We start from the raw sequence: 17,160 nt of genomic DNA, 5'->3' as shown, positions 1-17,160 counted from the left end.
TATTTTTATAGCATGGTATATTTTAGCTCAAGGTTTTATCTATATCCACAGATTAGTTGGGCTTTGTATGCACACTGTTTTCCTTTTATAATAATTAATACATACCGGTATTTACACCTGAAAAGGTAACATGCTTTTCTTTACCATGCCATAAAACTCGAGATTATTAATTGTTAAAATTTCCTCCCGCAAAGAAATAATTAATTTTTTTAATTAAATGTTCTATCAAGGGGGGCCTCTCTTGTTTAGAATAGCCTTCGGCAACTAATTGATTAAACCTCGAGGTCTCTTCCAGTTTCAAGACATACAAACTGGGCACCGAATTGACTCTGTCATAGACATCATGTTTCGCGGAGAAGTTTCGTTTGTCTGGGCAACTTTTTTTCTTCTCCTGATTTTTTATCCAGCATCAACGCAGGTACCGCAAGTAAAGTAGTCAACGTAATGAAACAATAATTGTAATTTGATAGTCAAATGTCGAAACCTCAAATTCGCAGCTGCAGGCAGGGCTGGCTTGTAGAGAAACAAGGCAACTAGCTAACTTGCAACAGTTCGCAAACAATCTTCTCTGAATGAGAAGTGCATGTGCAAACGTCGGTTTTAAAGGGACCGTCTCGCGGATTTTAGCCAAACTTAGGCATAGGGAATGACCATCAAATTCGTTTAAATATATAAAATAACCTCTTTAAACAGTAAAGGAATATTTAAATAACACACCAAATGCAAAAGAAGGTACGGCTGGCCAAAAGTGTCAAAGATTTAAACGGATCGCGATGTGGGTTTTTGAAAAATGGTCCGGCGGGTCACTTTTCAAAGTTAACTTGTCTGCTTGTAACTTTAAATTATAACGCCCTGGAGACACATTTGGCTGCAATGAAGCTATGGTTTTGTTATTTAGAATCATAGAACTAATTTTTGTGCAAACATTTAGCTACATAGCGAATATTTGAAAACATTTAATAAAATCAAATTAACTTAGCCGTGACTTCTACAAATTGTAAAGCTCGTTCCCGTCAGTGGCTTATTAAGGAAATGCTGCCAAGATCTCGGACGTTAAAAAATAAACTGCACGTTAAAAAAAATCGAAGGCTCTAAAAGCCTACTGCAAAAATTAGAAACCAAAGTTCAATGAAAAAAAAAATCGTATACTTCTCTATTAAAAAAAAAATCGGTAAATTTATTTTCACGATTAAGAATATCAAAGTTGTTACATGTAAGGGAGTCGAGTTTTCACTAGATGTCATCCCAGTATGCGTGATTTTGGCAAATGTACCAATCCGAAGGAACAGTACTAAAGAGACGGACCAGATGTTGAGCTGGTTTGCTCGACGTTATGCGTCTATATAGGTGTATGTTTGTGAAACCACCGCAAAATAATAAAATGAAATTAGAAACTATAATTTTTGCACGTGCACGGTGTGAGTAGCATAGGCAAAGAGCAAAATATTTTCTGTACACAAACGATCTAATGACTTTATTTTAGTCATTTTTGAGCTTTTTAGTTAAAAATTTGATCGGATGCCGTCAAACTAAGCTTTTTTTTTTTTCCAGTATCCCACCAGCACTTCCAGCTGTTAAAAGTTATATATAATAACAACCAAAATAGCACGCTTACATGAATTGTATTAACAGGGTCAGTGCCATTCACCGGGAATTTATTGTGATTTCTTATGGCAGGTATGTTTTGGTCTTCATATAACCGTTTTTACAATAATTGCCAATCAATGTCTAACAAGGTACTTCAGTTCTAATTTGGCAACATTCATAGCAACACCAACCATAGCATTATTTGCTCTAATTTTTATTTATTATTACTATTATGTTTTGCTGAGAACAAATGCATGGTTTTATCGGTATTGGCTGAGATGGGCATGTCTCTAACATTTATACATGTGGCAATATATAGTTTTAGGCAAGCCGAAAGTTAAATTTTCAATTAACGCGATGTTTTGTTAATGAGGACATGTCTATAAACGCGACGTTGCCTGTTTATTGGTAAAGAAATTGTAATTGACAGCCTTATACCTCGCAGGCTTCTCGTGCACACGTTAACATCCAAAAGTTAACCCTCGGACGTACAAGCAATCTTATACCCCAACCGTCGTACAAGGGGGGGGGGGGGGGAAGGAACCCCTCCGCAGAGTTTTCGTCTTATTAAGGCGCAGCGAAATATTTTTTGCACTGTACAAGATGACATATTCGTTTTTTTGGCTGTGACTACATATGACGTCACGTGACGTCATCATAGCCGTTATCTTAAATCAGCCATCTTGGATTTCACCATTTTCTTAGAAAGTCAGAAAATAACGGAAATTGATGCAAAAACAGGCAAGAATGCTTATGGAATGTAAAAATAAACAAATCGTACAATTCTGTTTTTAAAAAAAAACTGGAAAAAATAAAGAAAAATGTTAAAAATGAGGATTTTTGGCAGGACCCGCTTGTAATTATGACGTTGCATACTTGACAGATCAAAATTTCCGCAAGGGATGTATGAACAGCTACTGAAAGTTTCAGCATTGTAGAGTAAATCCTCTCCCCCCCCCCCCCTCCTGTACGTCCGAGGGTTAATTATAGCCCCCTTGATGAGTGGTCAAGCATGTTTTAATTTTCGCTGTTCCAGAAACTGTTACTTTAGACTTAATTTCGCTTGTACGCGATTTTAACGGAATGGGAGCTGGTTGTAAGTCAGAGAAATTTGTTTCTTGGTAGTTGGCGAAGTGGTGTTCGCTTCACGGTGTAATTGAATTCACCTGGAAGTTTAGCATTTTTTTAAATTTTGCGGGGCTTTTCGCAGTTTGAAATTTGCCGCCGAATTAAACAACAGACCACACTTTCTAGGGGTTTACAGGCACAGACGGAAATATGGATTTTAATTGCTTTCTATTTTACTTTCCAAGGCAATGGGGAAGAGAGAAACTGGAAAACCAGTGGACCAGCCATTAGGGTAAGTATCAACAGTGCAAGTGGCTATGATTAAGGTAGCTCCTAAATGTCTGCCACACGCGCTATGATGGAGTGTGATTGGTTGCAAAACATAACAGATTCCCGTGGCAACAGTTTTCCGTGTCGGAAGTGTTGTTCATTTTACATGCAAGCATATTACAGGGAGCGTCCGCTGTTCTCTTAGTTTAGGCTTTAAGTGTCATGGTCAGTAAAAATCAAAGATAATATATAGATTTAGGCACGCCTAAAAGCGGAGCTCCCCATTTATTTAATTTTCACTGGAGCTTACAATGTTTTCATTCTAGTGAATAAGCAGCCAAAGTACTAATGTTTATGGCGGTTTATAGGTTCAAGACAAATTTAAATAGCTCACGGTTAAACCGAATGTCAGCAGTACGACAAAAATAATAATCTTAAAGCGGGGCTAAAATCATTACTCATGGCACGAAAAATTACTTTAGAGTACAGTAAATTATCTGCTTTCTAGAAATAGAAAATAGTTTCGCGATCCTGTAAAAGTTTCGCAGCAGTTTAGTAGACTCCACAATATCAATTACATTGATAGCGGAGCTCCCAAGGCGCCGAAGGCGCCTTGTGCGGAGCCCCATAGGCAGGCAAATGGTATGAAAGAAGGAACACTATCGAAATGAGTTTTCATGGTCAACATGGATAGCGGCATGGTTCGCGGGCGCGTACGTCGTAATTACGGAGTCGCGCAACATGGCCGCCATAGTTTGATGGTAGAAATAGTGAAGCAAGAAGGCCGTATAAAGGCGGCCGTATAAAGGCGGCCTTTAAAATTTAAAGAGGTTTGAAAAGAAAAACAAGAAGCAATGAAACAAAATGTTGCTGAAAATTACGTGTAGAAAGTAATCGACCGCCAAAAAAGTGGACATTGAGAGCCATAATCGATCGATGACTTTCGTGTCTATCTGTAAAGCCAGCATCGTACATGAAGGAGCATTCGAAAGCTAAATCGGGTTGATAGAATAAACAAACCATTTTATTGCTACGGGGTAAAAAAAAAAAGGAAAAAAGAAAAAAAAACTTGAACCTCTGGGATTTGAACTCACGACCTCCGGATCCGCAGACTGGCACCTTACCGATTGAGCTAATCCGACATACTCTGTAATGCACGTTGAATATATCCTATATCAATGTAATAGATATTGTGGAGTCTACTAAACTGCTGCGAAACTTTTACAGGATCGCGAAACTATTTTCTATTGCTAGAAAGCAGATAATTTACTGTACTCTAAAGTAATTTTTCGTGCCATGAGTAATGAATTTGCCCCGCTTTAAGATTATTATTTCTATCGTACTGCTGACATTCGGTTTAACCGTGAGCTATTTAAATTTGTCTTGAACCTATAAACCGCCATAAACATTAGTACTTTGGCCGCTTATTCACTAGAATGAAAACATTGTAAGCTCCAGTGAAAATTAAAGAGGTTTGAAAAGAAAAACAAGAAGCAATGAAACAAAATGTGGCTGAAAATTACGTGTAGACTGAGTAATCGACCGCCAAAAAAGTGGACATTGAGAGCCATAATCGATCGATGACTTTCGTGTCTATCTGTAAAGCCAGCATCGTACATGAAGGAGCATTCGAAAGCTAAATCGGGTTGATATAATAAACAAACCATTTTATTGCTACGGGAAAAAAAAAAAAAGAAAAAAAAAGAAAAAAAAGCTCGACCCTGTGGGACTTGAACTCACGACCTTCCGATCCGCAGACTGGCACCTTACCGATTGAGCTAATCCGACATACTCTGTAATGCACGTTGAATATATCCTATATCAATGTAACAGATATTGTGGAGTCTACTAAACTGCTGCGAAACAATAACAGGATCGCGAAACTATTTTCTATTGCTAGAAAGCAGATAATTTACTGTACTCTAAAGTAATTTTTCGTGCCATGAGTAATGATTTTGCACCGCTTTAAGATTATTATTTTTGTCGTACTGCTGACATTCAGTTGTTTAACCGTGAGCTATTTAAATTTGTCTTGAACCTATAAACCGCCATAAACATTAGTACTTTGGCCGCTTATTCACTAGAACGAAAACATTGTAAGCTCCAGTGAAAATTAAATAAATGGGGAGCTCCGCTTTAAGGCATGCCTAAATCTATATATTATAGGATATATTCAACGTGAATCGCTGAGTCTGTCGGATTAGCTCAATCGGTAAGGTGCCAGTCTGCGGATCGGAAGGTCGTGAGTTCAAATCCCAGAGGGTCAAGTTTTTTTTTCTTTTTTTTTTTCTTTTTCTTTTTTTTTTACCCCGTAGCAATAAAATGGTTTGTTTATTATATCAACCCGATTTAGCTTTCGATACTCCTTCATGTACGATGCTGGCTTTACAGATAGACACGAAAGTCATCGATCGATTATGGCTCTCAATGTCCACTTTTTTGGCGGTCGATTACTTTCTACACGTAATTTTCAGCCACATTTTGTTTCATTGCTTCTTGTTTTTCTTTTCAAACCTCTTTAAATTTTAAAGGCCGCCTTTATACGGCCGCCTTTATACGGCCTTCTTGCTTCACTATTTCTACCATCAAACTATGGCGGCCATGTTGCGCGACTCCGTACGTACGGCGTACGCGCCCGCGAACCATGCCGCTATCCATGTTGACCATGAAAACTCATTTCGATAGTGTTCCTTCTTTCATGCGTATGGGGCTCTGCTCTGCGGCCCTTCGGGCCGCTGTAGAGCTCCGCTATCAAAGAAATTTTGGCCACAGTCCAAAAACTTGCATGTGTCAGTTTGAAGGCCTAGGTATGTAACTGAAAGATATGAAGTTAGTTTTTCGAAATATTCAATTTTACGGCAGAAACTTTGACATTAAAACCCATGAAAATCCACTGAAATTTTTCTTCATGGATTTTTCAGTAGATTTTAATGGTCAAATTTTCATGGGTTTTTCATGAAAATATACCATGAATACTGCATAAAAATCTCATGAAAATAACATGAAAATCCCCTTAATATTCAACGCTTCATGACCCATGAAAAAATTCTAATTGACAAAATACCCATGAAAATGCCATGAATCAAAATGAAGCCCACCATGGTTTATTAATGGCTTTTTCATAGTGATGAAAAATCCATGAATTTAAAAGTTCATTTTTCATGGTGTTGTAAGTAATGGAGTTTTCATGGTGTCATTAAATTCATGCCCCATGAAAAACCCATTTAATGTTTCCCATTAACGGTAGAATATTGATGAGTCATGAAAAATGTAATGACTTTTCATGAAATTTTCACTACCCATGAATTTGGCCCCTCACTTGCTATTCATGAGGCAGACAAAGACATGTCCACCATAAAAATTTAGTTTTATCTGTTTTTCACAGTTGAATCAATTACATTTCTGGTGGTTGTTAAAATAAAAATGAAAGTCATAATAAATCAAAGAAACATATAACAACTTACCAAATAGGTGACTTCATACTGAATGTATATTAGATGTATGGTCTTCATTTCATTATCACATACTGTAGCTTCCACTCACTTGAGCAAACTAAGGTTTTCCAAACAAGCCAACATCAGCTGAAGTTACACAGGCTACTTTGCAATTGACTGTTCATTGTCTGTTTCTCTTGTCATAACAATTGGGTCGCAACAAGAAAGTTAACTTGTTAAAGCCGCCTTAATCTCTTTTAGTTTCTGATGACTACATAAAAACTAAGTGAAAGGCCTGCCAAAGTAGGACGACACGCTTTGTACCTCTTTGATCCTAAATTTATTAGAATAATTCCACTCAACAAAGCAATTTTCATTTTTTATCATTAATACAAATTAAATCCCAGCATCAACTGGGTGATTTAGTTTTGATTAATTTTAGAAATTAAAATTACATTGATTAATTTTTGCCTCTCCAAATAGGAAGGATGATTTGAGGACAACAATTAATGGTTACAACTGCAATATTTTTTCGACACTTAATGAAATAATTATTATGTTATTATTATTATTATTATGATTAACGAAAAATTTGAAAAATCCCTCATGATACATCTGTCATCATCACATTTTGTTGTTTATGCTAAATTCGTTTCGCGTGAGCAACTGCGCTGTTGCAATGTAAACAAAACATGTTCGCAACATAACCAAGTTGCCGCCTGGTTGCACTAAAAGCTCGCTTAAACCACGACATATTTTTCCATTTCCATACTCTTTGACTTCTTTTTAGTTGGTATGGAAACAAATATTATGCGGAAGTTGTTGGACTTTTGCGCAGTGACCCGTTGAAAATGTGCAATTTTTTTTGAGCCGTTGGCGTCAATGGCCAAGTGCAGTTCAAATCAAAAATATTTCGTATTGTCAGTTTCTTTTAAACAAACCAAAATTGTGTGCTTTATACAAATAAAGGTCCAATTTGGTCGAGGAGAGTTAAGACAATTCCTAAAGTTGGAGCATAAATTTTTGAAGCGGTGACTCGATAATTTTTCCTATTTTCACTTGTCGCCATTGCTATAAAAATAGGCCAATCGTGGTCCAATTGAATAAAATTCTTAAAAATATATATCTTACGATATTTGCAAAAATGAAGGCGGTTTCGTTTTCTAGTTAAGACATACTTGTGGGCAAAGTTTAAAGAAAATAGATTTTTCTTACTTCAGAATATGACTTACTTTGAATCAATGGAAAATATTTTTGTCATTCGTGGCTCCAAGGCGAAGTCGCTCATGCGTGACTCACATCAGGGAGAGTTCAAGTGCTGTTATTTTTGGTATTTTTTTCTGTTGTAGGCAATCTTTAGGATAAATACTATTTTTCTAAAGTCTCAAACGTATAAAACTGCATAGCTAATTTTACCGTGTTGTCTTTGCCCCAAAAATATATAAATTACTCTAATGCGTGTTTCGTGTCACATGTTTCAGTTGTTATTTTCAAAGGCGCGGAATTGTAATTTTGTTGACCTTTGATCGAACTTTGTTCAAAACTGCTACTAGATCCCACACTTTTGAAACCATAAACCTAAAATTCAACAACTGGACTCTCTTTGGCTAAAATATCAGAAGATTTGAAGCACTACCGGTCAGCTTTTTTTCTCACTGAATTTGGATTATTTTAGCCTTTTTCCTAAATGAGAAAAATGTGTCTACTTAATCGAGGCTCAGCTGGCTCAGAAATGATCAGAGATGAAAATACTAACTATATTTCGATAAAGAAAGAGTCAATCTATGCAACTAAAGTAAGGAAAGATTTACAGCGGTTGAAACGTCTGGGTAGCAAGAAGCTGAAAAGCGCGAAATTTCGGATTGGCGAGAAGTGAAATTTGAGCTTCCGGTACGATGACCGTTAATCGTGGTTTTCTGCCGTAAAATTGAATATTTCGAAAAACTAACTTCATATCTTTCAGTTACATACCTAGGCCTTCAAACTGACAAAGTATGAGTTTTTGGCTGTGGCCAAAATTTCTTTGATTGTTAGTGACTATGACACTTAAATATGACTGAGTAAAGTGTTGCTATAATTCATTGTATTATCCCGTAATACCTACCATGGATTGGTCGTAAGAGACTACCCAGATTTGGATAATGTACGTTTTCTGTAAACTAACTAATTTTTGCTGGGATTTATTTTTTTCAGGGAAAATTCAAGAGCTTTGGGGTTTGAGGTAGGACAGAACCAACAAAAAATAACTGAATAAATTTTCTCGTTTTCGCAATATTTATTCGATTTAAAGTAAACACAAAGGTTAAAAGTCCAGAAACATCGCCTTTACAAAACTTCGAAATATACTTGCCGCAAAAATTTCGTTCTTAGATTTTAGAATTTATTATCTCGCTTTGAGGTGGATAATAAAGGAACTTACCAAGAATTCTTCCCTCAGAGTCATTGTAGCACCCAACCGGACAACTATCACGCGATAATGTCGCGTTCCCAACAATAATTCCCTGGTTTCTAACTCACATGTAACTCACGTGTCCATATGCTCTGGTCCACTAAAAATCACCGAAAATTGAAATTAATTAAGTATGACAATTTTGCCCCATTGTCATACTTATCACCAACTTACATTGAACCTCTATTTTTCGTACTTCGGGTAGTGACGTCACCAGACCACATTAGGGCCGGACTTTTTCAGACGTCCCTTCTCGGGAGATGGCGACCAGAGAGGGACGTCTAACCGGCCTACTGTTTATCGATATCTCCAAGGCGTTTGAATCTCTAAACTACAAAGTGCTACTACGCAAGCTCCAGCATTTAGGACTGTCTGAAAGATCTTTAAGATGGTTCAGATCATATCTTACCGATAGACAGCAAAGTGTTTTGATAAACGGAGAATTATCAAAGCCACATACCATCACACTTGGCGTGCCACAAGGAAGCATCTTGGGCCCCTTGCTATTTAATGTGTACATTACTAGCGTGCCAAATGCTGTTAAGAGGGCGTCCGTGTTACAGCGGATAAGGCACTTTTCGGACCTTCACCGATTTCCCTGATTTTTTCAGTGAAAGTCGACAATTATATCTCAGTAACAAATATCACATTTATTTGGATCAATTCCATATTTTATATTTTTTGCGAGGCGATTTTCAAAGTCACCTCAAAACCATGCAATTCGCCATTGGAGACTCCGTAAACTTGCTATAAATGACGGTTGCTGCCAAAACTTTATTACTCAATTCTACGAGCTGATTATTTTACATATTGAAGTTTCATCTTCCCTCGATAGTGTAGAGGTTTAATAATTGAAAGCTATTTAAGTCTCGTTAAGTTATGATTTTTTTAAATTGACTCCCAACAAACTCCGGAATGTGCAAAGCGTGACATGCCTGTAGTTGAAAGCCATTTTCTCGAATGTGGGACCTGATCTAGAATCGTGTCTATTGTAACTCAAAAGTACTAACACCATTATAGAAAAGTATGAAATAAAATTTGTGGGCACTCTTTACTGCGCGCCGTACAGAGCTCCACGAATTTCCCAAATATTCGCCATTTTGATCCAAAACAAATAAAACGCTTGAGCGACCGATAAACCAATTTCAGAACCGTGAATGTTTGGAGATGTGTTAAATACTGCTAGAAGTCAGACTGTAAATGGAAAATATTTTTCTTTCGCAGTTCCAACCGTTTTAGCCGATTTCTCGGTATTTTCAACGCTCACAGCAATAAATATATCACTTTCGATCAATATGCAAATTTCGGCATAAGCCCGTGTTGTCACGGAACATCTGTATACCGCAAACAACTTGCCTAAAAACGTTTTCAAAGCAATTATTTCCTTCTTACCTGGCCGGGCGATAAGATTCTTTACGCTTCTATGTAGAAGCTTTCTTTTTGTTTTTGGCTGTAGAGAAGCTGTTTCATTTCCCACGCTGCGATGAAACAGTGTTTGTTTTGCCGCAAGACTGACTTGTTCATTTCAGTCTAATTCAATTAAAGCCTTATTTGTCAAACCCCTATCGGTCCTTTTTTTTGTTTTTCTCTTTGCAAAACCTTTTAAAAAACATTGTAAGCTTCTGAGGATGTTTTTTCATACCCAAAAGGGTTTTTATTTGCTTGGCTTTTTTTCGGAGGGATTTATTCGAAAAAATTACAATCCAGTCTGGTCTTGTGGAAACAAGGGAAATCCCTGATTTGCGTCGCACAAGTTTTGTTTGCATATTAGAACAGTGTTTTGTGAAAACTATCGGACTCCAATGAGGCAAAGCAAGTTCTACAATTATCTTATAAACATTAAAAGTCTTTGAAGCATTGTAGACATAAAATACAAATAATTGGGATAACTCAATGTTTGTTTTTGCAAACTTACTTGTTTGTTTCAATTCAATTTAAACCGACCAATTAATGTCCGCGATTTTGTCTAATTTTGAGAAAATCCTTGCGCGTCCTTTCTGCACGAAATGGCAGCTATTGCATCCAATTGCTCTCTTCACGAGACATTACAGACTCCGTGTGGATCTAGTAGGAATGAGGAGAGCCATGTGTTGCTCTCTGAGTGAAACTCGGATACTTCAGCTCATTTGTCGAGCTGCCACTTATCGAAATGCGGCGATGTTAGGGAAGCCGAACTAATCATGGCGAGAGCGTGACGTTACCAACGGCTGTGAAGTAGACTGAGTGCGGGCTTGACCATTGGTGTGGTCGATGCTACTTTTATTTTTCAAAAAAAGCGTTAACACTATCCCGCTAAATTTGAGTGAAATATATCCCCACGGGGGGGGGGGGGGTACTTTAAAAAAAATTGTATGGGAAGGCTTCGCCCGAGCTCTAACCCCTGCCATTTTATAAACGATTTTGACAGAAGTCGTTCCCTTTTTGTATACCTTTTACTGAAAAAAGGTACCCCTTTCATATACCTGAAAGACATGGTATAGACTTAAGACACGACGTTTTCTTGTATATGGTCTAATAAACGTCCACTCTCAAATAAACGAACAACCTCGTATCTAGTGAACACCTCCCTTGAGGTGTAAAGTCTATAGACGCACCCCCCCCCAAGAAAATAAAAAATAAAAAAAAAGTCGAATCGCTTCATAAACCAGGGAAACGCTTCACAGCGTAACATCACGCAATCTTTTTTTTTGTTTGCTTGACTCGGACATCGAAAAGGCAAACAATGCTAACATGGTTGACCCTAATGGCGCTGAAGACATCAGCATCAAACTATGAACGCAATTGCAACTACCAACAAGGCAAGAGACGAGCAGAACGATCGCTTATTTGGCAGAGAAAAATGGCTGACCAAGAGCCAAGTGCAGGGCTTCTTTTCCCGCCGTGCAGCGGCTAGACGAAGAAAGGAGAAACCAGAAAAAATCGACCTGAGTCCCAGGGAGCTATTGCTAGAGGAAGAAGAAGTTGATAGACAACAACTTGTTGAAGAGGTAGTGAACGAACTGAGGCCGCAGCACCCACTGTCGTACGACGCATTCAACCTGTGCGAGTGTGTGAAAGAACATAAACTGGACAAATTTAACGCGCCAATGCTCAAAGAAATCTTGCGCCATTTTGAGGTCCAATTCAAATCGAAAGACAAAAAGAAAGACCTGATTGAACAACTAAGGTTGTTCAAGATTGAAAAAGAATGAATATAAAGGGATAAACAAGTCACTAACCTTGCAAAGAAACATTCATTAGCACATAAGGTTAAACGTAGTAAATGGCGTTAATATTACGATCCTCTTTTCACGAAAAACAGTTTTATGTTATTGCCCCCGCAGGGCTTTCGCCCAGAGACGAAAGCCCGAGGAGGCATTCATTGTAGAGCGTATATATAGAATGTGTACTTACAGTCCGAATATACGGTATGTATACCAGAAAAAACCTCGATTTGCTCGAACAAGGCCGCAAGGAATCTCTGAGTAATGATAATGTTTTGCCGCAAGGGATTCCTGGGTAATGATGACGTAAAGGCAGAAAATGCCCGAAGAAGTTATGGGTATTATGATGTCACGATATAAACAGGGGGTAGCGGTAAATAAAAATCCCTATCTTGGGTTGTCACACGTTGATTACTCCGATGTTTGGCCTACGCGTGTTCACAGATTTGTTCGAGCGGTTTCTCTGCTTTGGTTGTGTTAAGTGATATTTGATGCAGTTGTGAGTAATACGTCGAAAGATTTCGAGCAATCGGTTTCGTTTTCTTGGCAACTTGTGTTCCAAGAGCTGGTTCAAGCGTTAAAGATGAATTCCAGTCCGTACTGCGCAATCTCGGCTGCAATGTTTATGTGAGCCCACACGAAGGAATGTTTACAAGCAAAACTAAAAATTCCGCGACAAACTTACCTTTTTCTTCATAATTAACGCCAGATATCCTTGCAGAACAAATAATAACGAGTAGAGGAACCTTGACGCTATTTCAAACCGACGTTTCAGCTCATCGGAAATTCTTGAACGAAACGAACTGTAATGACGGACTAAAAAACTTCATGTATGCTGTCACCGAAGTGTAACGTTTCAACGAATTCAAAACAAAAACGAAAACAAACCCCGAGTCTGCGCAGTACGGACTGGAAATCAGCTTTAAGATTTGTTCTCGGGGGTAATTCGTTTAGCTAACAAACTGTCAGATTATTTGATCCATAAAGTGGTTTAAATTTGAATAAGGATCAAAAATTGTTTTCTCGAATCTTTGAATGTGTCATATTTTGTTACTCGTGGAATTTTTAGGCTTTTTGAACTGGAAATCATTGTAAGTTTAATAATTGTGAATGTTATAAGTACATGGCACAGTAAAAAAGAAGCCTAATTTTAAAGGCGACAAAAAGACTCTACTAATCCTAGATTATTGCTGTAAAACAAATTATAAAAAGGCGGGGGTAGCTTTATAGTGAGAACTATTAGTAGTCAAGACTTGATGAGTTAATAGACAAATGTAAAAATGCGGGTTCTTTCATATTTGTTATATTCATGTTGTCGAAAAACATATATCGTAGCAGGGCTCGCAACTCCCTTCAATTACCGATAGTAATATAATACGAAATGCACATTTGTGTTACATATTTATTTTCTTGTTTAGAGACACTTTAATGCCCCGCCCACTAAATTATGACAGATAAATTAATGGCCACCATCTTATTAAAATCAAATCAATACAATGACTTCCAATTATAAAGCCCCCACTGTTGGTGTTTTTACTTTTATGTCTCGAATACTTCAGCGACTTTTGATGTTCATCAAATAACTGTTTATTACTGTTTGTTTATGAGGAAGGGCTAGAAGGGGGTAAATTGAGAAATTGGATTGGGCAAATTGTTGCTGGGAAAATGAAATTTGGGTCACTAGGACTGGGAATCACAAGTAAAAACCAATAGATAGAACTGGGATTTGGATTTGGAAAATACGGGAAAACAATAGGCTCGGGCTTTACCCTAATACCCACCCCCACCCCCCCCCCCCCTCCCCCCCTCTCGCACTCCCTCTATCAGGAACCTGTATGAAATTTGCGAGTCTTGACAAGACAAGAAGCATATTCGAAACCCTCGACAGCAAATCAGCAAGTTTCAACTCAATACAAGAAGGGCATTTTTGGAACGTGAATTTTCTTAAAAAAGTTCCCTCGAAAAGGCCAAGCGAAAACAAAAACCCGGGTTTTGACAAACTAGGCAGCCTGGCCGGTTTTAATTGAATTAGACTGAAACGAACAAGTCAGTCTTGCGGCAAAACAAACACTGTTTCATCGTAGCGTGGGAAATGAAAACAGCTTCTCTACAGCCACAAACAAAAAGAAAGCTTCTACATAGAAGCCTAAAGAATCTTATCGCCCGGCCAGGTAAGAAGGAAATGATTGCTTTGGAAAACGTTTTTAGGCAAATTGTTGCGGTATACAGATGTTCCGTGACAACACGGGCTTATGCCGAAATTTGCATATTGATCGAAGTGATATATTTATTGCTGTGAGCGTTGAAAATACCGAGAAATCGGCCAAAACGGTTGGAACTGCGAAAGAAAAATATTTTCCATTTACAATCTGACTTCTAGCAGTATTTAACACATCTCCAAACATTCACGGTTCTGGAATTGGTTTATCGGTCGCTCAAGCGTTTTATTTGTTTTGGATCAAAATGGCGAATATTTGGGAAATTCGTGGAGCTCTGTACGGCGCGCAGTAAAGAGTGCCCACAAATTTTATTTCATACTTTTCTATAATGGTGTTAGTACTTTTGAGTTACAATAGACACGATTCTAGATCAGGTCCCACATTCGAGAAAATGGCTTTCAACTACAGGCATGTCACGCTTTGCACATTCCGGAGTTTGTTGGGAGTCAATTTAAAAAAATCATAACTTAACGAGACTTAAATAGATTTCAATTATTAAACCTCTACACTATCGAGGGAAGAAGAAACTTCAATATGTAAAATAATCAGCTCGTTGAATTGAGTAATAAAGTTTTGGCAGCGACCGTCATTTATAGCAAGTTTACGGAGTCTCCAATGGCGAATTGCATGGTTTTGAGGTGACTTTGAAAATCGCCTCGCAAAAAATATAAAATATCGAATTGATCCAAATAAATGTGATATTTGTTACTGGGATATAATTGTCGACTTTCACTGAAAAAATCAGGGAAATCGGTGAAGGTCCGAAAAGTGCCTTATCCGCTGTAACACGGACGCCCTCTTAAAAAGACCCGGATGGTTTTGTATGGAGATGATGCCGTTCTCTTTTGCGATGCATCAACACGTCAAGAACTTAAAATTGTTCTGGAACGTGAATTCACTAAAATAAGTAATTGGTACACTGATAACAGGTTGACTATAAATGAAAAGAAGACCAAACTTATGCTGTCAGGCAGTAAAAGGATGCTGTCGTTATTTGAAGGTCGGGACACACTATGCGACAAGTCGCAGCGACAGGTCGCTGCGACGAGTCGCTACGTGTGTACTGCTTAAAAACAAGTCTCTGCGACAAGGTGTTTGTTCGGTTCACAAACAGCGAATTTGGAAGGGTGGGAATGTGAACTAGTTTTCCATAACAATACGGCGAACATACATGACGCTCTCTCATTGGTTAATTTATAATTTGTCGCAGCAACTTGTCGCAGCGATTTGTCGCAGACGGGTACACACGCTGCGACAGTCGCTGCGACAAAATTTTGTCGCCGCGATGTGTCGCACGAATTCAAACCAGTTTGAATTCGTGCGACACATCGCAGCGACAAAATTTTGTCGCAGCGACTGGTTTGTCGCAAGAATGCACCATGTCACACGAGGCGACATGTCGCAGCAACATGTCGCCGCGACGTGTTGCAGCGACATGTCGCCTTGTGTGTCTCGACCTTGAAGACTTTGAGTTGCAATCAAATGGCACACAAATCGATCGCGTGTAGTCATTCAAATATTTGGGAGTAACAATGGATGCAATGGGCCAGTGCTGCCACACCTAGACTATGCCGACACAGTATGGGGAGATCAACCCGGTCTAAAATCAGAAATGGAAAAATTGCAAAGTTTTCAGAACAAATTTGCGAAGAAAATTAAATTAGGCAAGATGTCTTCTTCAGAAGCTCTTTGAAGTCTCTGATTTGGCTCCTTCTGGCTGGAGGACGTCTTTCTCACTGATGTACAGCCGTACAAAATGCAATCAAAGGAGACGTTCCGCAGCATTTTGAAAGTTTTAAATCGACATTAAGAAGTTTACATGGCTACAACACTAGACATGGATACCTACCTAGACTGCCTAAACCTAAAACGGAAAGCGAAAAGAGAGTGTCCTACTTCCGTTTTACAAATGACTGGATGTCTCTCCTAGTATTTTAAGAAAGCCAATGCCATGCACGATTTTAATGGATAAACATTTTTAGACGATGAACAAATATTTTTAGTTGTACAACGTTATATACTATTTGTAGTTAGTTTGTTTTAGGACAGGTAGTTTTAGTAGTTTTAATTATTGTATATATTTTATATTTTAGATCTGTGACATTTGTACCTCCTTTTAGATTTTAATACTTTTTTATTTCCATTGAGGACCTTCCTGACAACCACATATTTACGTGACGGGCGCTTCCTCTTAAAAGATTGTTTTATTTTTATTTCTTTTTAGCTTAATGTAAAATTTCCTTCAATCACACAAGTAAAAATCAGGATTTTGTCTTCACGAATTAGCAGCTGTTGGCTATTTTCTGTTTCAGGCTGCATCTTAAGTAGTACTTTTAACCAAATCATTAATTAACTCCAGGAAATCTAAACCTTTACCTTTTTCTTTCGTTTTTATTAGCCTCCTCCCAGAAGAGACGTTAGAGAAAAAGAAGTCGAGCGCTACCAAAAAGACGTCGATGCCGAATGACATATTGTAATGTACTCAGCGTAGAAACCTGGCTTGGATATCATGCTGCTTGCATGTAGGATACAGTCTTGTGTAGAAATAAAAAATGGCTCAAAATTCAATTACTTGCTTATTTTATGTAAAAGAATACCACATGAAAAATACAAAAAACAAACGCAGTTTACTGCCGTTTTTAACCAGCCCTTAACTGAAATTTTAATTAATTAATCAACTGTAAAATAATTACACCTTAGCACTTTAAAGTATTTGTGGTTAGCCGCTTAGCGGAGGTCAGCCCCCTAAACCATCACAACAGTGCATTTTGCACTAAAAAACGAGCTCACTTAATTTGGTCTGGTAGCCTGCTCTTCATTGCTCATTTCTGTTGCACACAGAAAATGAGCTTTGAAGACAAAAGTAAAAGAACATGATGCACTTGCACAATAGTCAATGATCGAGCCTTACCATAAATTGTTCACTATCG

General features: G+C 38.0%; 3 protein-coding genes and 1 long non-coding RNA gene across 5 annotated transcripts in view; 3 read left to right on the top strand and 1 right to left on the bottom strand.

Moving 5' to 3' along the window:
• LOC144653189 (uncharacterized) overlaps window positions 1-17,160 on the top strand; it is a 467,538-nt gene that overhangs the window by 246,589 nt on the left and 203,789 nt on the right. The gene's annotated exons all lie outside the window — the stretch shown is intronic.
• LOC144653167 (uncharacterized) overlaps window positions 1-17,160 on the bottom strand; it is a 300,092-nt gene that overhangs the window by 228,247 nt on the left and 54,685 nt on the right. The gene's annotated exons all lie outside the window — the stretch shown is intronic.
• On the top strand, window positions 297-16,780 carry LOC144653198 (uncharacterized). 2 transcript variants are annotated; one of them, XR_013570695.1, is made up of 5 exons: window positions 297-418; window positions 1,633-1,677; window positions 2,901-2,947; window positions 8,553-8,580; window positions 16,629-16,780. It is a non-coding gene; the product is annotated as an uncharacterized LOC144653198 (long non-coding RNA). The 2 variants fall into 2 exon arrangements; XR_013570696.1 differs by lacking the exon at window positions 1,633-1,677.
• Window positions 11,460-12,251, top strand: LOC144653196 (uncharacterized). The gene has a single exon (XM_078513142.1). It carries the CDS (start codon window positions 11,580-11,582, stop codon window positions 11,997-11,999), a length of 420 nt encoding a protein of 139 aa, XP_078369268.1. The 5' UTR covers window positions 11,460-11,579; the 3' UTR covers window positions 12,000-12,251.

The sequence above is a fragment of the Oculina patagonica genome, chromosome 5 (assembly GCF_052425735.1).
Source record: "Oculina patagonica isolate OP01 chromosome 5, crgOcupat, whole genome shotgun sequence".
Classification (NCBI taxonomy): Eukaryota; Metazoa; Cnidaria; class Anthozoa; order Scleractinia; family Oculinidae; genus Oculina; species Oculina patagonica.
This window is presented reverse-complemented; position numbering and strand designations above follow the sequence as displayed.

What these genes read in the sequence shown, in the direction of transcription:
- LOC144653196 (XM_078513142.1), top strand. Translation starts at nt 11,580, where the DNA reads ATGAACGCAATTGCAACTACCAACAAGGCAAGAGACGAGCAGAACGAT.